The sequence below is a fragment of the Suillus discolor genome, assembly GCF_016758755.1.
Source record: "Suillus discolor strain FC423 chromosome Unknown F5147scaffold_49, whole genome shotgun sequence".
NCBI lineage: Eukaryota > Fungi > Basidiomycota > Agaricomycetes > Boletales > Suillaceae > Suillus > Suillus discolor.
Window position 1 is genome coordinate 117,859 of NW_024541296.1, and position 23,542 is coordinate 141,400.

Consider the following 23,542-nt stretch of genomic DNA (forward strand, 5'->3'; position numbering starts at 1 on the left):
GAGATTACTTGTGTGCCTGAACTTTCTTGAACACACCACTTTCTAGTATTTTGCTTATAACTCACTAGGATCTTAACCAAAAAATGTCATGAGACTATGGATAGACTACCCTTGACAAGGGTTACAACTTTGATTTTCTTCGAAAAAGTTCATATGGTCTACCATCGTCACTTATCAAAATCCTAATGGTAGACTTGTATTTTATTCTAAGTCCAGTGGATATGGTATATATATATCAATTGCTGCCTGCATATGTACAAGGTAATATAGTCTACTGGTAAAGCTGCTTGACAGTTTGGGAATTGATCATGTGATCTCAAGAGTTCAAACCAGCTCTGTGGTAGAAAATGAAGTGCACTTTTTGACATCACTTTGACTGCCTTAATTTCCTTATTCTAAGGAACTTTCCTTAGTTTAAGGCGAGCGACCTACTTATTCTCCTTATTCTAAGTGTGAAAAAAACAGACTTAATATTCCTTATTATGTGAATTAAGGCATATAAGGACAAATAAGGAACTCGATGTTTTCCTGATGTGTTGTCATGTAATGGTTAGTATATAAGAGTCTGTTCGGCCACCAATATTTGCGCCAGTTTACGCAGGTTTAGAATCTATATTTTGCTTTCATAATCATAGGACCGTGCTGGTCACAGTGTGACCAACCTTATTAATCAATCAATACTAAGTAGTAGGCATGCCCGTTACCTGTCTACAATCTATCCATCATCGCAACTCTTACAGGATGTCTCGGGGCAGAAAAAGTGCCCGTGGTGGTGCAGAGCTAACGGAAGCGAGAGATCGGTGTGTGTGGACGGAAGCAGACGAAACCATCCTCATCCAGTATGTCACCACCAACCGCTCACAAGGTGGTGATGGTATGAACTTTGATCACACATTTTGGGTTGCTGCTGCCGCTGAAATGGAAAAACACCCCTGCTCGGGTGCAAGCAAAACAGCGGTAGCATGTCAATCAAAATGGGGGCGGGTATGTACTACTACTATATCAGCCTTGGTACCCTCACTAATGATCGAGTTTCAGCTCCGTGGTACATTCAATGTCGTCGACAAAGTGGCCAACGCTTCCGGACTATCTTACAGCATGGAACACGGAGCTTCGATCACTCCAGAGTCCGAAAACATGTGGACTGACTTTGTGAAGGTAAAGTGATTTTAATTCGCATCAAACTACTACGACAATGCTAATTACTATGAATCAATAGAAAAATCCAAAGGCCAAAGGCCTCTGGGACAAGGGTTGGAAGCACTATGAGGCGCTGAAAGGTCTCATACCTGTCAAGCCAGGTAACAACAACTCGTTCTTTGCCACCATTGCGACACCACCTCCCATCATTCCTTCACCTTCTTCTAGCAGCGCAGTCACCCCCCTTTCCTTTGACGAGGTCCATATGATGGACCTTGGAGATGCGCTCGATGGGATCGAGTTCCCCGGCTCTATTTCAGGCGGCCAGCGCGCAACCCCCCTCACCCCAGAGAGCCTCCCTCCATTCGACGCTGCACAGCAACCCTCCCTTGAGTCGGTCCGTGTTAGTGCGCCATCATCAACAGCTTCCGGTAAATGGAAGCTGATTGATGATGACGAAAGTACGCTTGATATCGTTACCCGCCCCCCACATTCAACGAAATCGGGAGACTCGGCAAAGTCTGCATGCCTGACGATGCCTGTGGCCATCCAGCATATGGGGACTAATATTGGCGGTCTTAACACGACGTTAGAGCGCGCGGCCAATGCTCTTGAGGCCAACACCTCCAACACCTTGGCGCGATCAGTAGATCCCATCCCTTTGCGCAGGCAGAAGGTGGTGAAAAAGTTGCAGAGTGAGGGTCTAGAGGACGTACAACTACTCAATATCTTGAATAAATTTCAGGCCGACATCGCTATCATTGATATTTATCTCGCTATTGAGGTAGATAGTCTTCGGTGGTTGTTTTTAGAGCAGCATTCAAAGTAGTGTTACATGTATTCTTGTCGTGTCGTGTTCTCTTGTATTGTACTTGTAGTAGCAAAGCAATATCACTATTTCTATGGATCATAGTCATCGATAAGGGTCCGGTCTTGATCTGACAACAATGTCATCATTTGACAGAGATACTTTGGATCATAGTCATCGATGAGGGTCTGGTCTTAATCTGACAACAATGTCATCATTTGACGGAGATACTTTGGATCATAGTCATCGATGAGGGTCCGAACGGCTATGGTATTAACGCGACTACAGTACTAGTGGTTCTATGATTGCCTGCTCCCCCCTCTGAATCCTTTCCCTGTTGTAGGCCTCCCACATCTCACTAGCAATCTGGTCACGACGGAGGCTCGCACGAGTGCGTGCGTGCTCAGTAGGAGGACCGTTAGCAAGGTTTCCAGTGTCAGTGAGAATGTGCACATCTAACACATTACAATAGTCCATCATGTCGTTTGGATCGTGAACTCGAATAACGTTGTGCACGAGACACAAGGCAGGAGGAATGCGCGCTTGAATGTCCATTTTGTACTCTGGCGGGAGGAGAAGGATACGAAATCGGCGCTTGATGACACCAAAAATGCGCTCAACAGCATTTCGAAGCATTGCATGACGCAAATTGAAAAGTTCTTTGCGATTACAAGGCCTATGTAATGATGTGAACATAAGTATGAATGGTACTAGCAGAACACATCATACAAAGTATTAGCACGACCCCACTCTGCAAGATGATAACGCACGCCCCGAAACAGGACCAGAAGCTCATCGCACGAGCCAAATCCAGCGTCCGCAAGATAATACTTTCCCTCAGGGATATTGAAATCGGTAGTACGAGCATCGTGATAGACACGAGCATCTGCAGCTGACCCCTCCCAACCGCTCAACATGTAGGTAAACGAAAGGTTGAATGAACATGCCGCGAGGCAGTTTTGAGAGAAGTTCCCCTTGTGATCCCAAGCGGCATGCCGATCTTCACCAAAAGGATGGCATGCGATGTGTGTACCGTCAATGGCTCCGATAGCGTCAACAAAGAACGGGAAGAACTTCGGGTTTTTCGTGATTTCGGGGGGAGGAGGGCTATCTACGTCGGGCAGGTGGACGTATGTCATATATATCGGTGGCGAGGAGAATGCGAAAAGAACCTGTTTAAAATACCTGAAAGAACATAAGCTTGATACCAGGACAGCAACAATATACGTACTTTGATATTGTTTCATTGGACCGCTGAAAGCGTTCACCAAGATGGTGAATCGAGAGACCCGTGACAGACGCATAGAGAAATATAGCAAGCTGCTCTTCTAGCAGTACATGCCTGGAATCTCTGCATCCTGCTTGCCGAAGGAGATTGATGAGCACATAGAAAACGTGCTTGTGGACCCCGAGCTCGCATCTGATGCATTCAGGGTGTCCAGTGAGAAGTTCGGTGACCCATGCAGTCCCCGACAAAGCGGAGGTATGATACGGCTCTTTGTCGTAGTAGGTGTTTGAGTAAGCTTCGAGCGCGGTAGTTGTTGTGTTGAGGACTGTAATGACTGTGCGCATAGCATGCATGGCCATCTGCATGATGCATGCCAGATACTTCTTATCACTCTCCTCTGCATCGTTGTCCATATCCTCTGCCTCCACAAGGTCGTATTTGTCCTCGTTAGCGTCCTCGTCATAATCAGGATCAAGAGGCATTGGATTGATAGTAGGATAAGGCATACAGTAAGCGTTATCGGAGCGTGACATCTTGTTCAAGCTCCGACGATTAGCAAAGCCAGAACCAAATTCTAACTTGCGCAAATAATGGTGGCCGAACAGACTCTAAGACAACATAACTTACCAGTCCTCTGATTGCCATGCATTCTGTTGTGATATGTTAAGAGAGGAAGCTGGAACTATATTCTTTCGTCTGATTAGACGACTTTGGCCCTAGTCATGAGTCAGCGAGAGAGTGCGAGACGTACATGTCCAACTTGTATGTGAAAAGTACACGATGCAGTCCGATTAGAGAAGTCATATATCGCGATCATAATATAGTCGAAATCATGTTAGCCACAACGACGCAAACTATGTCAGCCACCACTGCACAGCCATACTGCTACCTGACCTAACTTGTTGATCAACACCTCCACTCATTATCGACCTTGCAATGCGCTGTGCTAGCTTACTAAAGGACGCATAAGGTAGACTTGAGGCCATCCGAAGCAGAGCACGAATGCAATATTCCAGTAGAACTCTCTTGCTGTTGAAGATCTCACCCGTCGCCTTCTCGGAGCGCCTACGTGGGGGAGTCCACCTGCCCCACTGGTGACTGCACATGCCCAAGCACAAGAGATGAAGAAATAAAATATGGCGCGGGGGTTTATAAAGGCCAACAAGGGACCACCTTCCAGATTTAGCAACATCATGTTATTTGGTTTGTCGATTCTGTCTTTCCGTCTAAATGTTCGAGTCTGTCATTGACACCACCGGGTGTCACTTCATAAAGGCTAAAGCGTGAACTCAGGATATGTGTTAACCTCAAGCACACAAATATTCTACCCATTTATGGTTATGTGCACAGCTTCGGCCCATTTCCAGCGATAGTCAGTCCTTGGGCAGAGAATGGTAACTTGACAGTCTACCTGAAGCGTCAAGGTGGGGCTCTTACTGTCGTTAGACGATTCCAGCTGGTAAGTGCTCTTTATGTATTTCAGGTAGACCGCAAAACTGATGGAAAACTTATTCAAGAGATATCATAGCTGGTCTGCAATATTGTATGTGATCCTGCGCGTTCTCAGAAGAGTTTGATATGACGGATGAAGGTGGTTTCCATAAACATTCATGTGTCTAAATCCTGACAAGAGAGTGAGTAGAAGGCGTCTGGTTCCATGCTGCAGTGGCTTTCAGGATTATCCCAACTATTATCAGTCAATCACACATCCGATTGCCTTGTCCACACCTCGAAAGTGAGGTAATACTGGATAATACGAAAGTATTATGCACTACAAAGAGGACTGGGAGCTCATGTTCAACAACGCACAGACGTATAACCAGGAGGGTTCGTGGGTATACATAGACACTGAGGATATAGAAAAAGTGTTCCATAGCACTTTGGAGAGTTGTCACTGCAGAGACAGGGCTAGCTGGCGCCTCACCAGCTCTAGGTGGACCCTTGAGCTCTGCAGCATATGACAACTCTGTGCCTACATCTATGGATGAAGATGAGTGGCTGCAGCTGGGCAGGGCTCAGAGTGCTGGTTGCAAACAGGTGAATACAGGCTGACACTCAGTGATGATGAGTAGATATCTTTGTCCTTTGTGCATTTTGTTCTTACCTCCATTTTTATGACAGCATCCTTTTGTGGGGTATTTGTATTGATACACGATATTATGTGTGTATGAGGCTACTTGAATCAGAATGGTACCACCACTACTAAGTGCAAAAGACGAAGCCTGCTCTTGACATCAAGGATCCAGTCGATGATGATTTGAATCTGAACCCTTCAATCAATACACCAGATGCAGAATGTTTCAAGGATATGTCATTGTAATGCGATATCATGATAGGTCACATTCAAGCTCACTCCAGCTTCGCGGGTGTTCAATATATATTCAATGTTCAGCAATTTGGCAAACATTCATGCTTGGACGACTTGGACTCCAATACAGCTTTCCCCTCCAACACGTCATATCGTGAAGTGCCACCAGCACATGGTTTATTTAATATGGATGACAGTACGCGTACTAGTAGGCCGCCTGGAATTCAACTTTGACATTTTCCGAGTCGAATTTTGGTTAGTACTTACCTAAACTTCCTGTGCAACTTGCGCAGCCTCGTGTCCTCCGATCGGACTCCTGTAGCAGACAAGCGCTCGTTTATCTTTTCAACTTACTACCAAGTTCCGTCCATTCCATCTCACACATCCTGTGATATCTTTGTTGCTCAATTGTTTTACCATCACCACTTGAACCCTTTTGACTTCAAACGAAGCTACAGCTTAACATCGATTCCTCAATTAACATCGTTTGCTGTCCTCTCCGAGATAGCTATCACCATCACAATTTCCAGTTACACCATTAAACCAAACTAGTGCTTCCTCGACGTATCCTATTCCAATTTCCCATTTTGTGTCACATTCTATCGTCAATATCTGTTGTAAATATATCCTTCCCTCTCCAGCTCTGACATGACTGACAGTTCTTGGCAAGCTTCTAGGAATGGCCAAAGGAACTTGGGAGAAGCTGTCCCAGGTCGCTGTCCTGGGCGCTGAATATGACTCCCCTGAACGCCAGCCCCATCCGAAATGTTTGGAAGGGACCCGAGTAGACCTTCTCAAACTCATCCACAGACTGTTAGACAAGCGAGAGAAGAGTCAAATCATTTGGCTGCATGGCACGGCAGGCGTCGGAAAGTCTGCCGTGGCATTCACTGTAGCTGAAAGAATGAAAAGTCTGAAAATAACACAGAATACGAAAATTGAAACAAGGCTCGCGGGGACATTCTTTTTCTCGCGCAATTCCAAGGAACGCAGCACGACTGGTCATTTCTTTGCGACCCTTGCTTACCAGCTTGTGAGCAATTTCCCCAGCGTCAAGAACGACGTGAACAAAGCTATTCACGAGAATCCTGCCGTTCTAGACTCCAGCAAATCTCTTTGTGATCAGATGAAGGTATTATTTCGCCAGCCTCTCCGGCACCTGCAATTCAGGTTACGTGCCTGTCCGCCTCTGGTCTTTGTCATCGATGCCCTCGATGAATGCAAACCCAAAACCGTCGCCGATCTTATCTCCCTCCTTGGGGAAGCTCTTCACGATCCCGATCTTCCTGTGATCCACATTTTACTCACAAGTCGCTTGGAGGAGCATATCCGTAAAGCCATTCAAAAAGTGCACGCACTGGTATACGAGATACCGGTGAATACTTCTGGGGAGGGCATTTCTTGTACCATTTTGTTAGACGGCGAAGATGTCGACAATGACATCTATATCTTCTTACAGCATTCCTTCACGGAGTTGCAAAGTTGCCATCCTGATTTCCCTCAGCTCGCTGCAGATAAACTTACATGGCTGGCGAACCGAGCTGGCAGACATTTCATTGTGGCATCTACAATGATGAAGTTTGTCGACGATGGATACAATGACCCCCTGGATCGCCTTGAGCTCATGCTCGAGCTAACGAATGAACTGTTACCTGGGACCGAAGTGTATGAGCTATACAACCATATCCTCTCCACCTGTTCGAACCCTAGCCGGGCATACCAGCACTTGTCCATTGTTGCTGCCCTTGCAGACCCTCTGCCGATCTCACAGATCTCGAAGCTCCTTGGTCTTGGTCAAGGCAGTGATGTCGCAACCATACTAGTACAGCTACAATCATTCATGAATATTCCTGCCGACGGCATCCATCCTGTGAATATCTACCACTCATCCGTTTGGGACTATGTTTCACAGTTCTCAAACTGCACCCTCCCTGGATTACAACCCATCACAGCACCACATTCCCTACTCGCTTACTCGTCTTTCCGCTTGATGATTCAAGACATTCCAGAACGTACTGCTCTCATGGATGCGCTCTTAGAATTGAAGTCGCAGAATCAGGCTATGCTACCCCACGACCCCCGAAATTTGCAACAATCATTAGCCTTCATCATTGAACCACCTGAGCCGCTGCAGGTTCTCATGGGCCTGTTATGGCTTTGGGGAGCTCACGGGTTGGGTTTGCGGTCCTGGCTAGGGACTTTGGATGGACATGCGTGGTTGCAGACACAATGTGGGGAAGACTATTTGCGGACACAGAATGGGGAAGACTGGCTGCAGACCTGGAGTGGGGGAGATTGGCTGCAGACCCACATGGGAAAAACTTGGTTGCACACCGAGAGAGGGCAAGGGTGGCTGCAGAGTGGGCCAGGGTGGCTGTGGACTCAAAGACGGCAACAAGTTGCTGAAGAACCTGACAAGTACATGCCATTGGAGACTTGGAGCGGGAAAGACTCACTGGAGACCATCAACGGACAAGGCTGGCTATGGACCCAGACTGGGCAAGAATGGTTGCAGCAGACTGGGGGAGAGTGGTTGCAGACTCAGACTGGAGGAGAGTGGCTGCAGAGCCGACACGGGGAAGAATGGCTTCAAACCTCGACAGGACAAGCGTGGCTGCAACAGACCCTGAGTGGCCAAGAATGGCTGCAGACCCAGAGGGGTGAAGAGTGGCTTCAGACCCTGAGTGGCCGACAATGGCTGCAGACCCATGATGAGTGGCTGCAAACCGCGCCTGGAAGAGAGTGGCTGAAGAGAAATGGAAGAGAGTGGCTGGACACTGGGGATGCGCAACAATGGCTGGGCACTGAGAGTGGGCGAGAGTTTTTGGACACTGAGAGCAGGCAACAATGGCTAGATGCAGATAGGGGGCGAGAGTGGCTGGTGACACCGAATGGGAGGGTGTGGCTGGAGGCTTCGAGCGGGAGGGTATGGCTGGAGACCCTGAGTGGGAGGGTGTGGCTGGAAACCCTGAGTGGGAGGGTGTGGCTAGAGACACCGGGTGGGAGGGAATGGCTGGAGACAGAGCATGGGAAGCAGTGGCTAGGGACACAGCATGGGAGGCAGTGGCTGAATACACCAAGCAGGAGGATGTGGCTAAGGACACCGGGTGGGAGTGTGTGGTTGGAGACACTGGGCCAGGGGTGGCTGGAGACACCGAGTGGGGGGTTATGGCTGGAAGAGATGCTAAGTGGGAGGGAATGGTCGTATCAAGCAACAAGCAGGTGGGAGTGGCTGGTGACACCGAGCAGGAGGGAGTGGCTGGGGACACTGAGTGGGATGGAGTGGCTGGAGACACAGGATGGGAGGGGGTGGCTGGTGACATTGAGCGGGGGGGAGTGGCTGGTGACATGGAATGGAAGGGAATGGCTGATGACTCTGAGTGGGAGAAAATGGCTGGAGACTCCGAGTGGGAAGGAATGGCTGGAGGCCCCAAGTGGGAAGGGATGGCTGAAGACACAGAGTGGGAGGGAATGGCTGGAGATGCCAAGCTGGAGGGTGTGGCTGGGGACACCAAGCAGGAGGGTGTGGCTGAATACACCGAATGAGAGGGTATGGCTGGTGACACCAAACGCGAGGGAGTGGTTAAATACACCGAATGCAAGGGAGTGGTTGGAGACACCGAATGCAAGGGAGTGGCTGACTACACAACATGGGAAGGAGTGGCTAGAGATAACGAGCATGAGGGAGTGGCTGGAGACAACGAGCGGAAGGAAGTGGCTGAAGACAGATGATGGGAGGGAGTGGCTAGTGACACTGAGCGGGAAGGAATGGCTGGTGACACCAAGCAGTGGGAGGGAATGGCTCAAGACACCAAGCAGATTGAACTGGCTGGAGACATTGATCGGGAGGGAGTGGCTGGAGACCCAGAGTGAGCGTGACCGCCTACAGATCCTGAATGAACTACAGACTCCAATCGGGCATGCATGGCTGCACACCTTCCATGGGAGAGAGTGGCTCCTGACCCAGAGTGGGCAAGAGTGGTTATTGAGCCAGAGCACACAAGAGTGGCTCCTCACCCCAGGTGGGCGAGAATGGCTGCATACTCCAGCCGGACAAGAGTGGCTGCGGACCCCAGGTGGGTTGCAGACCGAACATGGCCAAGAATGGCTATGGATGAATAGTGGACAAGAGTGGCTGCTGACGCTGAGCGGGCGAGAGTGGCTGCAGACCATGGGTGGACGAGAGTGGCTGCAGACTGAGAGAGGACGAGAGTGGCTACAGACCCCCAATGGTCAAGCATGGCAGTTGACTCCTGCGGCGCCTGTCTGGGTAACAATGGAAGGCTTCTCAAGCATGTTGGAAGCAATCAGCGAGTGCACAATCACCCCACAACTGCCTTTCCCTCCAACTTTCCAAGCAATCCAGGAGTTTAAGAGCTTACCAGACTTCTTGATGTTTCCAGCATTCCTGGCATTAAGGCCCCAGGATCATTCTACCTCTGCATCCTTACAAGATTGTCCAGATATCGAGATAATCCATGCCATGACCGCGTTCACGACATTCGCAACTGTAAGGCTGAGTATGAGTTCGGCAGGGAACTGCGAACAAAATGAGTTAGAGATTTAGACGTGTCAGCGAGTAACACGAAGATAGTGATAACAAGGCTAGAGGAGAGTTCTTTCGGAGGCGTTTTTCGAACGTACTTGGAGCGGTGAAGGTTCAACGATACAGCGAGGCACGAACAATGCTCCTGACTGTATCTATAAATGTTGTAAGGTCGCGCGTTGCCTAGTCTGCTATACTTGAGACGACAAGAGTGTTCGACCCTAAAGGGGAAGCGAGTGCAGCAAGGATCTAGAGGTATGCGCTGAAAGCACTACTGGTTGGCCAATGCGAAGCGCGGGAAAGCGCAGGTGCGCGCGAGGCGCGAGAATGCGCGAAGCGCGGGAATGCGCGCGCGTGTATGCGGAATCAAGAGAGAGTAAGAGTGAGTTTGCTTAGGTGATGATATGATGTAAGACAAGAGAAGGGAGATGCGAGGTGTAAACAAATAGATTTCTACTATGTTCTGCTAGGTAAATAGTGGGTAGTAACCAGTAAGTCCTCTGTCGTTCTGGTGGGAGAGTAAGTGAGTAAGTCATAGTATGTACTGCTGGTGCTTAAGTATGGCGCCTAAGCGCTGTCATGTGGAGCCGAAGCGCTACCGAGTAAGGTATGTAAAGATATATGTAAGTAAGGGTCCATGATAAAAATAAAGATGGAATGATATGCAAATGTGAGAAATGGAAATATACGCACTAGGGAACTTGGTGGACAGTGGATGGATGCTTCCGGATGGCTGGCGCTATAGGGCGCTCAAGCGCGGGAAAGCGCGCGCGCATATACATCGTGAAGCGCGGGAAAGGTACGCGCGCATGGCGCGCGTTGCGCGGGAAAGCTGTGCCTCATATAGAGATAGCTGCAGGTAGCACACAGAGTGATGCTACAAGTTCGTGCCATGTACTCCCCAGTGAAAACTGCCATATTGCACAATGAGAGGCATGAGTCTCTACAGCGGGGAATTCTCTGTAGGATTTCGCTGTAGGTATGAGTGTACATGAGTAGTATATATACGTTTTCGAGTACTTGACTAGGCCGGAACAAGAATAGGGAGCATATGGCGAGTTGAGAGATATCGGTGAAGAAACAGGAATCGTGAAGTCTGAGCACAAGGTAAGATAATGAAAGAGTAAGAGAAATGAAAGGAAAGGAATGTATCCACGTAAACTCAGATGCGAAAAGTTGCACTTTTCGCATCAGTGAGTCACGTGGATGACGTCGACCGCATGGTTCGAGCGTCTTCTTTTTAGAAGCATGGTCGGTGCGTAGAGAATGGGAATCCTTACACAACCGAAGCACGGGAGCGGGGTCAATCATCTTCTGATGCTTTGAAGTACGCATGCCAACACTGGGTCTTCCATCTCTCACGACTCGGAGCTCCAAGTCCAACGGATGACAGGCTCAACTGTGTATTTAAACACTTTTGGGATCGCCGCCTCCTCTCCTGGCTCGAAAGGCAGTGGTGCTTGAAGGGCTTGCAGCCCTGCCTCCTTGCGTTATCCGAAGGGCAGAAACTTGCGCAGGTATGTTCTGAATGAATTCGTGTGTTCAGCACCTAACCTGCACACAAAGGAATGTCTCATTGAAACGACAGGGTCATCTCAGTCCTGGGTTTGAAACTGTCGAAGTTATGCACTGGATGTCTTGCTGTCCTTTTTTGCGCGTTCATCACCAAAATTACCAAATCCAGAGATGGTCATATATTACCATGTCGGAGCCACCATACCTGCCATATGTATCTGGTGCAAGGTCTCAATGTAAGGTAATGTTAGGAAACTCAATTCTGACATTGCGACTGCCATATGACTATAGTCTGGCATTAGGCTAGTGTACCGATATATCAAACATTGCTATGTACATAATGCATTTAAATGTCGCTCAGATCCATGAATCATCAGATATCGCAATTGTGTTCAGATATAACAATGTGATGCATTAAATTAATGGTAGTACAAAGCAGTGAGGTACAATTGAGTGTATTGTTCTGAGCTTATGTATGCGAATGTGGGTAATCGAGAATGGACACTAGAACAGGAATATGAGTGATCTATGAGTAGGTCAATAACACCTAAAACAATACCAAAAAAAAACACTCACCCACTCCAACAAGTAGCCACCAAACACGTCTGGTCATTGTCGTAGTCTTGACCTGGTGGGTCTCCGGCCCATAGACATGTGAGAAGTCTGAATGCGGTCAAGTTAACCTTCGCACTGAATGCTCTGCGAAGTGTTAGATTAACGTGAGGTGAATTTCAAAAAAAAACTCACTTGTCGGTGTCCTCTGAAAATCTCTGATTGGACAGAAAAAGCATGCTAGAAGGATATTTCAGTCCATGCGAGTAGACGATGCTGGATCCATCTGATGGATGAGATAAGTACATAATATATACATATATGCGCATACACTCACCTTCTTGATGATAATATTGAGCTTGGTATTTGAGGCCCTCTTTGGAGGTACAAGGGCCACGGATGATACTGAGTTCGAACTACACGAGGATACTTACTGATGAGCCTGATGAGGCAATTGAGTTAGAGCGTTTACAACACGCCATGATGATGGTGGGGGAAAGAAAGATAAAATCAAAAGATTAAGGAAAGACAAGCAAAGATCGAGTGTGGCATTATTGACATGTTGTTTGTGTTAATAAACACAGTCATGTGACTGTCATCTACAGAAAGTTCTAAGTTTCAGTTAGTACACTACCAGTCCGTTCATACCACCAATACAAGCACTATGCACAGCTTCGCATTATGCAAGTTGCTCAAGTGCTGATCCTGTCCTCCAGACTTCGTTATGATGTTCATCGCTACATGCTTGCCACTAGGTGCTTTGTTTGACAAAGCTTGCACCAGTTCCTTGCAAGCTGTAGAGGTGCGTGTATTGTCCGTGTTTATCACGCACAACTAGGCTCTGATGAACAGCCTCAGCGGTGTAAGGATTGAACATCACACAGACTATGAGTCTGACTAGGCACTCGAAGCTGTCCACGTGACTTGCCGCATCCTCTTCGTATCCATGCCGCTTTCCATTAAACTTACCTTGTGCTCTCAAATATGCAGAATGGCAAACCCATTATTAACCTCTACTTGGATGCGAAGACTTCTTCTGCGGGAAAGTTTGTCTCTGTTCGCCTTCAAATTATATGGAACTTTGATAGCAGCATTTCAGGTATATCGGTGTTTTCAGATCACATTTACCACTGCAGCAAGCACAGCTCAGTTTATCGATGCCGTCCAACCTGTTTGTCCTTGTAGATTGAATCCGCAACTGCAGCCTCTGGTCACTCGCATCCCTCCTGTAGCTACGACAGGCCTTATTGACAACATTCCCCATCAAGGTACTATACTCACAGCTGTTTCACAAGCTCGGCCATCAATGAGTGGGGCTCCGTTCAGACTCACGCCGACTACACTTCTTTCAGGAAATCCATCATCCGAATCTAATTTACCAGCATTCGCACTATCGACGCCAGTTAATTTTACTCCTGTGGCTCTGAGCAGCAGTTCTATGAAAACGACATCCATGGCTACACCATCTCACGACAGCACCTTTGTTATACCTACAGAAACACCTCGGATAATCTTCCCAAAGTCCACCCAATGCCAAGCACTGCCCAGCTCCATCTACTCTACCAAAGGCTCTTTACTTGATTCTTCCCAACCATCCTCGTCTACTCTCAGTAGTCTGAACATGATGCCCCCGCCTCCACTGCCCTCGAGCGTCACATGATCTCTTCAATGAAGTTCAATTGGAAAGTCAACTATCAGAAGTTTGTAATTCAATTCGAGCCCAGCTTGTTGCATCAGTGACTGCATGACACTCCAGCCCTTCACAAGTTATCCCATGCAGAACTAGAATCCATCGTAGCACAAGTCATCGGAGAGGAAGGTTTTGCTCAACTGGTAAGCATTCTCAGAGTCATCAAATCAATAAACCATAACCCCAGATGACGCTGCTAATCAGATTCCCCAGCTTGCTTCCTTGGACACCATGTGGAGAGTGAAGGGTTTTTTTGGTCAATAATACCTGACAGTCTTGAATGCTACCCATTTATTGTTATCCTTTGGAATGCTGCCTTGTAAAAGTCTGTTCGATCATGGTCGTTACTATCAAGCACCTATCTCATACCTCGCTTCCATTGATGTACCAACAACTTGCAATTCATGAACGCTTTCCACACCGACACTAGTGCTCTGGCGGCGGGCGCCCTTTAGGTACTTTACTTCAGTTTCACCCATTTTTCGTTGTATTACTCTACATAATACATTGGATGTATCTGGATATGTCTGATATCTGGCTGACCGCTACTCTACTGGATGACTTGTGTCTGACAGATGGTATGTTTGATGTCATTGTATCGATACGATATTTCAAATGTCGGATATCACAGGTATGTGTAATTGGCGGCGTCAGAAAATTCAATATATCATGTGATCTCTGAATTCGATAATTTTGGTGATGTTGAAGTTTTTCTTTCACATCGCTTGTGTATTTTTAGAATTTGGAATGTTTGTTGCGTATAGCGTCACGTACCCTGAAATTCTCAGTCTTTCAATAACCTTTACAACACTGCTGAATATAGGTTCCAAATCGTTGTCTTTGTCGCCGAGTCTACTCATCCAAACATCTTGAGAACAACGTCGAGTCTGGCACTGTAATTTACAGGCTGATGAGTACTCAGTACTCAGTACTAAAGACCCGCAATTTCAAGTTGGCATACAAAGAACAAGACTCAGACACTGCTAGTAGTTCAAACTCATCGCACGGCTGAAAGGGCGAGGCTTAACTGGTAGTTATTGAGGCGTATCATTTCCTCTCTCCCTCGCATCTTTTCGTTCTTTTTGCAATCCATCGCTGAACGTGTTTGGTTGGTAGGTGCCGCTTCATATCATGTCTGTTGATTCCAAAGTTGTATGCGGACATCGGATTCGAACCGGGGACTTAGTACGGTCACTGAGTGACCTAGTGTTGTGGGCAGAAGTCCGCCATTCTGCCAACTGGTGAAGTTCTGCTCGGCAGATGGCAGAATTCTGCGGGCAGAATCCGGCAGAATGTCAAACTATGATCACACCTCACACGACAACGGACAGTGGGATGTGGATGTGCTGATGTCTTCTAATGGTGTTTCATACATTAATAATCATACACATAGCCTTGTGAAGCTTTGAAAATTTTGCCAAGTGGCAGAAGTGGTGGTTCTGCCGCTTCTGCCGGTTATGCCGGCACAATTGCTCGCAAATAATTCTGCCCCCAGCACTAACCTGCCGGTGTCAAAAAAGCCCCTGATCCTAGTCAACATGGTTTACTCGCAGGCTCGCGCACACATGTTGATCGTCCAACGTTCAACGTTCAACACTGACGAAACTCATGACCGTCATCAACAATTACATTTATATATTCTTCAAGTTCGAGTTAGAACAAGTAAATTACTCGTATCCTTCGTCCCAGTGAGATCTGAGATACCCCATGGACACGACATCAATAAAGCATATGTATGCCATACCATAACAATGTGCATGAAACGAAAGCGAAGATGAAAAAGAAAAAAAATGCGAATAGTCGAGCATGCACGTACAAACGAAGGGTCCAGTATCCGAAGTACCAGTAAACCAACCCCATTCCGCACGTGTCTATCCCTGCAAACTTCGATTAAAACCAGGAAGAAGGAAGAGGGAGTCACTTTATCATCACAGCATCAATTTAACCGCCCCACTGCACCCACACACCAGGCAACCCGCGGCGGCGCTTCATCCCCGCACGCGTACGAATACCAGTGCCCCCAATCTCAGACGCTGAAAGTGTGCCGTTAGCGTTCTTCACCTACGACCCACCGGCGGCCTCTACTTGTGCCCCGGCCCCCAGGAGTCGTCTAGCCAGATGTGTCCTCGGGAATCTGGTGCGAAAGACGCATAATATTGAACCAAGCCAGACCCGAGGATCAGCACGTTCAATTTCAATACTGCTGTATGGACGACCATTGAAAGTGGTTCGTCAACTCTAACGCTAACAACGTCGCTGGCAGTTGTTGTATTACATAATATCGATGACAGTCGACTCCGCGACACCGATCATATGCATCAACTTGAATTGACGGCAAACAAGCCTTAATTCTACACAGCTAGTAAAACAGTAACGTGATAGTTAGTATCATCTATACTCACCTATGGTCTACTATCGGGACTTCAAAAGCCATGATGATCATTTACTTGCTATCCAGCTTCCGCTTCTCCCGCTCAGCACTAGCTTCTCTCCACTTCCTGCCTTTGTACAATACCAATAAGATAATACAATTAGTAATGACCATCAGCCCCGCCCAGAGGGTATACAAACCACCGTCACCAATACTATCCTAAAACCAACCTCAGATCTGATATTCCGCAAGCAATCATGACGTCGACTCACTTGTAAAGGAACAGCGATTTCAGTAGCAACAAAAGCAAACAGACCACGGAAAGAACTGTTGGTCGCTACCGCCGTCGATGAGCGACCAGTGTTTGCGTCGACAATGTATGCCAGCGTGCTCGCGTAGATCCATCTATCGCGGATGAGAGCAAAAGACGGTGTGAAAGGAAAGAAACATACATGGATAGAAATCCTACGAGGAAAAGCATCACGCACATCGCAGCGATGTTGACCCGTTCTTGGCACACCCAAGCGTATCCAATCACAGAAAGAGGTAACCACACCATGGCGACTTTGGTACTCTCGAGGCGCATCTGCACGAATTCGCGTTAGAGACAGGTCGAGCTGAAGATAATGCCTCACCTCTGGAAAGCTGATCCCTCCGTTCGCTGCCTTTAGCCGAACAAGTGTCCGATCGGACCAACGTCCACCTAACATGCTGCCGGATATAGAGCCTGGGATAGATGCGTCAGGGAGGTGCTCGTGATTTGCTCGTGATTCGCCTACCAATACCATAGGCAAGTAAGACGAGGCTGGTCTTCAAAGCGTCGTAATTATAATACATCGACAATGTTCTTGCGCATGTATACATAATGCTAAAGCAAAATGCATGAATTAAACCTCGCGCAAGAGGGCATCAGATTTCTTCGAAACAACTTCAGCAAGGACCACTGGGGGTACTCACCTGATGCTATCAAGATAGCAATGTTGTTCTTACGGCTGATGACCGATAGGTATGGAGGGAAAGGGTTGACATCAACAATGGACAGTTGTACTTCTCTGATGGCTGATGCTGATATGACCGTCGGCTGTGCTTCAATGTCATTTGAACTCGTCTGGTCTTCTTCATTCACTTGTGATTCCTTCTCTGAGATATTTCTCGAGCCGTCCTTTGCTTCCGACGACTGTTGTTCTCGGAGCCTCCTCTTCAATGCATCTTGGTACGTTGTGCTCCTTTCCTTCCGGAAGGTATCCTTGAACAAGAAAAGGAATGCCGAAAATATTATACCTCCCCAGATGACTAGGAACCAGAAGATCGCCCGCCAACCGAGGCCCTGTGTGAGTGCACCACCGATAATCGACCCAAATGAGGGTCCGAGAAGAGGTGCAGCATAGAAGATACCCATCATTTTTCCTCGTTGATGCGGCTCGTATATATCAGCCAGAGTGGCAGCTCCAATAGTGAGAACTGCGCTTGCCCTACTCCATGTGAGCAAGGAATTAAGGGACTGAGGGACTTCCCTACCCTATGCCTTGCAGAATACGCATACTGATAACAAAACCGATGGTACTGGATACGGCCACGATCGCTGATCCGAGTGTAAACAGTACTAAGGAGAAAAGGTACACCGTCTGAGCTCGGCGATATTAACAAGTGACACTCAGGACACAGAAATCCAAACCTTGCGGCCCTTTATCTCGCTGATTGCGCTCCAAATCATAGGAAAACTGCCTTGGGCGAGAATGTAAAGAGACAAACTCAGGCTGATGTCCCCGCTATTGGTGTGTAGCTGTTGCTCGATTTGAGCATTGGCGGCTGTCCTGGCTGTCCAGCCGATATTGCAATGGTATTAAGGAAACAACTCACGGTTTTGTATATTCGCGCACAAACCCGCGATCATCGATGCTCCAGATACGATGAACACTACAACGTTCTGCACGATGTGATCTATTAGCTTGCTGTTACAAAATCAAGAGGGAAGGACACGCCTTTTTCGCGTTCGACCATATTCGAGGATCGTCTTCAACCACTGCATGCTCTATATCGAGCTTGGTGGGTTCATTTGACGATTTTGAACCCGACATATGCGTTTGTGTGCTTGTCTCCTGGGATGTCATACTCTGTCCCCAATGAAGAGAGGCTCGGACTGGGAACGGGAAAGGGATAGGGAATAGCACGGGTAAACCCGCGGGTGCTCTACCCTGTCATATACCCCTACCCGTGTACCCAAGGGTATCAACGGGTACGAGCTTCCAAACGGGTATTGACGGATTGCGCGGGTATCGCAGTAAACCCGCGGGTATGCATTAAACCTCTACTATAAAACATGTATTAGTAACCACAAACGATATATACTAAGTCTTCGTCGTTGCCTCAGTAGTCAAAGTGGGAGGAGATTAGATTCGCGTATTAGCCTCACCCAAGTCTTCGTTGTATTGCGTGGATGGGGGAAGAGTCGGCAGCACTGTCGCATTAGCAGTGGGAGAAGTGGGAGCTATCGTGTGGGAGGCATGCGATACTAGCAAAGTACGTGTGGTATCGATGTGAGTTGTGGTAGAATCTGATTGCGTGGATGGGGGAAGAATCGGCAGCACCGTCGCATTATCAGTGGGAGAAGCGAGGGCAGATACATGCGATGAGGACTGCGCAGACGCAAGTTACTGAAATCGTTCCCCAGCTTTGTGAGGCCAACATGAAAACGTCAACTACCGTAAACATGTATTGAGATATCAGACGAGTCAGATGAACTAACCTATAGCAATCAATTAAACCACCATGGCAGATTCGGGGGAGGGACCACCAGCAAGGAGCGTGTATGATAGGCCAGTTGCATTGTGAAGTCCTTCCAAGAACTTGTTGACGATGGCCGCAAGTTTGTCGAGATTTCTAAATGGAGAAGGTTCAGTGCCAAAAGGGGACTCGACGTTTTCCTGATGAAAGTATGGTAAAACACGCCTGCAATATTCTCGAAGTCACAGAAGTATGTCAATTGCAATGAACTCATCATTTTCTCATGTCATTCTGAATGAGATATTTCGGACGTGGTACCAGGGCACAGACTATGCAGCTGCTCACATGTACTGTATAGTGACTTGGATCTACAACTTGCAAGGCCACCTTGTAATACCTGCCTCAGCCTCTCCAAACAGGCTCGTCTTCTTGATCGTAAAGCCCCCCTTAGGAATATCCTCCTCGTCTCTCTCATATAAATCTGGAAACTCCCTCCTAAGGAATCTAAGGATATGCGTGTTGATCTGCTCGAATTCGAGGAGGAAGCCGTCATGACCATCAGGCGATGAGATGACTACGAGCTCTGCATCAGGTATGTGTGTTGCGAGCTCCTTTTGTTCAGAAGGAGTGAATAAGCCGTCCGTTTCAACGCTGATCACCAATGCACGCGGAGGGAGAGTTGCAATGACAGCGGCAAGAGCAGTTGATTGTGCCGTCGGTGATGGGGGGTCTTGGAGAATGAAGGTTCGTCCTCGAGCGATATCATGCGTATCCAACTTGCGGGTAATATGGATGTAGCAATTAGCGTCAAAGCGCGCCACGAACTTGGCGCCCTGATAGCGCAAGTACGATTGCACTGAAAAAAGTGGAGGGGATGAGTTAGGCTCCGTGCCGTTCGGCCCTTTTGTTGGAGAATGAGGTGAAGATGATGCGGTGGAGGTTTGAGTTTGAGGGCGTGTGCGGATCGCATTTTTGTGACCCTCATTATGAGCAGCGAGATCCTTATCAGCAAGTGTAATAGAAGAAGGTGTGAAAATGCTAGACTCCAGGACAGGAGTAACTTGAGGACGACGTCCAAAGCGACTCTCGAAAGAGTCACGCGATCGATAAGTGAGAAGTGCGGCCATTCGTGCAGCAGCTAAACCGGTTGAAGGTTGTGTGTCATAGTACCCGTCGTCGTAAAGCGGATCGCTATAGATGCTTTGGCGTTGTACCTCTCCCCAACTGATACACCAAGCAGAGTGCCGCGCAGACGTTGCCAGAGGAATTATATGACGGACATAACCTAGGGGGGTGCACAGAGGCCATTCAAGAACGGCCATTCCGCCCATGGAGCCTCCAATGACTACAGCGACGTTGGAAACTCCCAAATTATCAAGGACGAGTTTATGCAGTCTGCATGAATCAGGTCAGAAACCATTCAGGATATTGGAAGACTACCTACCGCACGTCATCGCGTATCGTTGTCTGAGGGAATTCTGGGCCATAAGGTTTTCCCGTGGCTGGATTAGTTGTTACAGGAGAAGCCGATCCATATGGTGAGCCCATAATATTAGCACAGAAGATGAAAAATCGATTAGGGTCGAAGGCCTTCCCGCGTCCGATAAGAGGGCCCCACCTGCAATACATAAAAAATTTCCGAAATGAGTTGTCAAAAAAAAAAATCTCACCAATCTTCTACATCTGCGCTGCCAGTGAATGCGTGGCAAATGACCATAACGTTGTCCCTAGCGTCATTCAATTTGCCCCAAGTCTTGTAGGCGACTGGGACCCCTCGCAATACCCTCCCATTCTCAAGAGCGAACGATGGAACAATGCAGATGTTCTGGTCGACCAACGCTGCAGGAAGAGACATAACCTTGCTTCGCAAAGTCAATATACGCCATGTATGTTTTCTGTGATTTCTGGCAAATAATGGTAAATTCGGGCGTCTACGCTGCGGCGTTCCCAAACGGTGACTCGGAGTGCGCATTAACTACACTTACTGCTAGTCACTGGAACCTCCAGTGCTTGTCATCCGAACGAGCCATGGATTCGAGCGTGCTCTGATTCCTTACTATATGTACATCCATGCTCCCAGAGTCGCGGACCAGGCGGTCACATCATCGAGATTTACAGAAGTACTCCTGGTCTGCAAGTCAGGTCTCCCATATCATATATGTTGCTTCAACGCTAAGGACGGTCCAGTAATAACGTCAATCCCAAGCTTAGTGTAATAGCCTACACATCACTCACCTAGTACTCCTCACATGCATAGCAGCACATCACGCCTCAATTAAAACTCAGCAATCAGAATTCTATCATTTTAGGACGCCCGTCGCCGAGCTCGAGCTCATTCTTGCTATTATTTCTCTTGATTAACGGACAGCAGCCAGTCCGTGCACGGAGATGTGTGCAGTACATTACAAAGAGGTTAGCCTTGAAGCTTGACTGATCAATCGAGGCGTCACTCATCGTATGTGCGGACTATCAATGGCTGCCTGGCACCTGCACTGGCGGAGGAGAATGTTGCCATCGCAGGGATTCCTCTTCTTATTCTAGGCGTCACGCTCTTCCTCCAGGTGATGATCGCTTTGTCAGCGATGCGGGCTGTCAAAATATTGATGTGGAGCTCCTCCGAGTCACCTTTCGACTTGACCGCCGCACTCGACCACCACATGCAATTGACCCTGATACTTTCCGGTGCATGCGTCATGTATCTGACGTAGACACGGATGGATATCCAACAAAGCCAACAAAAATACAGCCCTTTGCGTGGCATGCTCACCCTAGCATTCAGAAAGTTGTCATTTCTCTTTGAGCGATCGTTGCAGCATGCGCTGGATGGGCCGCACTCGTCATGTATATCTGGGACCACTTCCACAGCTTGTATTTTATTCGCTGACCCTACAAACGTGGCCATTCTTTCAGAACAGGCAGTGCAAATACATCACGTATTATATGTCAAGTGTCGGTCTTGAGGGGTGGATTCTGCTCTTCGTCAACATTGCAGTCGTTCAGGGACCATTGACGCTTGGGCTGCGTTGCTCGGAGCTCATCGTGAATGTCATTCGAGACGAAACACAGTGGAGATGCGCTACCGGAAAGAAAGGACGCAAAGTGGCGACGAACCCGCTGAAGCCGATTTTCACACATCTACTCTGTCTCGTGCTTTTCCTCGCGAAGCCTTTCCTGCGTGAGTCATTCACGCCTAGTACTTTGTTGTCAGTGTTATTGAACACTATCCCTGACGATCACAGACTGGATGTTTGGGCTTTTATTCACCATTTCTGTCTCAGCCACTGACGAGAACATAAGATATCTGCCGGTATACATGTACACCGCTCAGGTTCGCACTTACTGCCCATGCAAAATTGCTACAACATTCTACATTCTTGCAGATCTGGAACTTATGCGTTGCGCTCTTTATATTTGCCTGTGACTCCAATTTCGTCGCAGTGCACCGACCGTGTGGTCTCCAACCAGCTGCATATGCCACCTCCAAACGCTCGCCAACCTCATAGACGAGCGGTCGCCTGTGATGTGGCGGGGACACAAGGAGGATGGGATTCCGTACTGTCGTGCTGGTAGGCTACTTACATACTCACGATGATGCTGCATTGACACTTTTGGAAAGTGACAAGCGATCACCCGCTGCCGGATGTGAAGATGGACTGCGTTGATGCTGGTTCCGGTGCTGGGTCTGTTGTACTCCTCTCGTGAGAGGTACTTGCTTTGTTTTTTGAAGTAATTTTTTAACTTCTCGTTTGAAGCAGAGGAGCTACATGCACGTCAGGCACACAACTAGCCATGCCGTCAAACAAGACATACAATTTTTATGCTGTTTGCTGCGTTGTAGTTGGTTTGTCTTGTTTTTATACCATTCATACGAGTCTGGAACAGCTTCCAGCGGAGAGAGGTTCGATTTGACCTCCAAGCATTTTTCAAATCATTGTAATTTTGGTCGTGTATGATATATGATAGCTGCAAATATACTTGAGACTGTTCTACCCTGCGCACATGATAACCTGGATGAAAATTTTCACATGTGTTCAAGGTCGAAACCTGCTGACAACGATTTATGTAGCCTCTGTGGTGCTATGTTGTAAGTACTTCCCGTTTTTCCTGATGCACGCTGTAGACGTCTTCGAGAACGTGTGGCAACAACACAGCATGACGTAATGGACACAATTGCACCCGGTGCTGGCGGTATTCTTCTCTGAGATCCATTTCTGTTCACTATATGCATTGATGCAACGTTACATAAATTATAAATAAAAACAGCAAAAGTTGATATGACCATGCACATGGATTCCATATGGTGTTCGAGTCGGATGCGGTACGTGTATGGTTCATAATCAATTCCGGATTTTGGTAACTTCCTGTACAGCCTCGTGCCTTCTTCCTGTGCAGCTGACAGCCAGTGCAGCCAGACCGTCATCCGCCCGCCTTGACTGCGTGCAACCACCATCCATCAGGCTTTAAATAGAATTGCAACCAATCGTCCATCCTATCTCAGAGACTCCCAACATCTCTTCTAAACGTTGACATCTCCATTGCTCGATCGTTTCGCTACTTAATCCTTTTGATTTCAAACGCAGTTCCAGCTTTCCAACTTCCCGTTTGTGTCACATTCTATCATCAATATACGTTGATAAGTGACTAGCATTGATGTAAATAT

The 23,542-nt window shown here is 47.7% G+C and overlaps 5 protein-coding genes across 5 annotated transcripts; 2 read left to right on the forward strand and 3 right to left on the reverse strand.

Moving 5' to 3' along the window:
* Positions 1-4,406: 4,406 nt before the first annotated feature.
* On the forward strand, positions 4,407-7,475 carry F5147DRAFT_655156 (uncharacterized protein; the record flags this gene model as incomplete). The annotated part of the gene is made up of 9 exons (XM_041433941.1): positions 4,407-4,459; positions 4,527-4,635; positions 4,853-4,911; positions 4,939-5,003; positions 5,053-5,213; positions 5,392-5,473; positions 5,513-5,680; positions 6,144-7,354; positions 7,437-7,475. The coding sequence occupies 9 exons, from the start codon at positions 4,407-4,409 to the stop codon at positions 7,473-7,475; spliced, it is 1,947 nt and encodes a 648-aa protein (XP_041289996.1).
* A 4,461-nt stretch (positions 7,476-11,936) lies between these two features.
* On the reverse strand, positions 11,937-14,266 carry F5147DRAFT_762610 (uncharacterized protein; the record flags this gene model as incomplete). Its single annotated transcript, XM_041440592.1, has 11 exons — positions 11,937-12,049; positions 12,122-12,244; positions 12,293-12,383; positions 12,435-12,502; positions 12,532-12,539; positions 12,746-12,891; positions 13,226-13,340; positions 13,430-13,533; positions 13,675-13,760; positions 14,055-14,114; positions 14,157-14,266. The coding sequence occupies 11 exons, from the start codon at positions 14,264-14,266 to the stop codon at positions 11,965-11,967; spliced, it is 996 nt and encodes a 331-aa protein (XP_041289997.1). The 3' UTR covers positions 11,937-11,964.
* A 1,964-nt stretch (positions 14,267-16,230) lies between these two features.
* Positions 16,231-18,269, reverse strand: F5147DRAFT_746913 (vacuolar DHA amino acid exporter; the record flags this gene model as incomplete). The annotated part of the gene is made up of 10 exons (XM_041439893.1): positions 16,231-16,377; positions 16,431-16,563; positions 16,611-16,744; positions 16,794-16,885; positions 16,938-17,051; positions 17,116-17,630; positions 17,677-17,783; positions 17,834-17,967; positions 18,019-18,085; positions 18,141-18,269. The coding sequence occupies 10 exons, from the start codon at positions 18,267-18,269 to the stop codon at positions 16,231-16,233; spliced, it is 1,572 nt and encodes a 523-aa protein (XP_041289998.1).
* A 996-nt stretch (positions 18,270-19,265) lies between these two features.
* Positions 19,266-21,148, reverse strand: F5147DRAFT_708195 (Alpha/Beta hydrolase protein; the record flags this gene model as incomplete). The annotated part of the gene is made up of 5 exons (XM_041438121.1): positions 21,118-21,148; positions 20,868-21,054; positions 20,553-20,786; positions 20,327-20,500; positions 19,266-20,277 (listed from the first exon to the last, which is right to left on the reverse strand). Coding segments are annotated over exons 3-5 (1,371 nt in total), but the record flags the coding sequence as incomplete, so codon positions are not given.
* A 674-nt stretch (positions 21,149-21,822) lies between these two features.
* F5147DRAFT_776491 (uncharacterized protein) lies at positions 21,823-22,385 on the forward strand (the record flags this gene model as incomplete). Its single annotated transcript, XM_041441861.1, has 3 exons — positions 21,823-22,057; positions 22,122-22,210; positions 22,263-22,385. The coding sequence occupies 3 exons, from the start codon at positions 21,823-21,825 to the stop codon at positions 22,383-22,385; spliced, it is 447 nt and encodes a 148-aa protein (XP_041290000.1).
* Between the last annotated feature and the right edge of the window lie 1,157 nt (positions 22,386-23,542).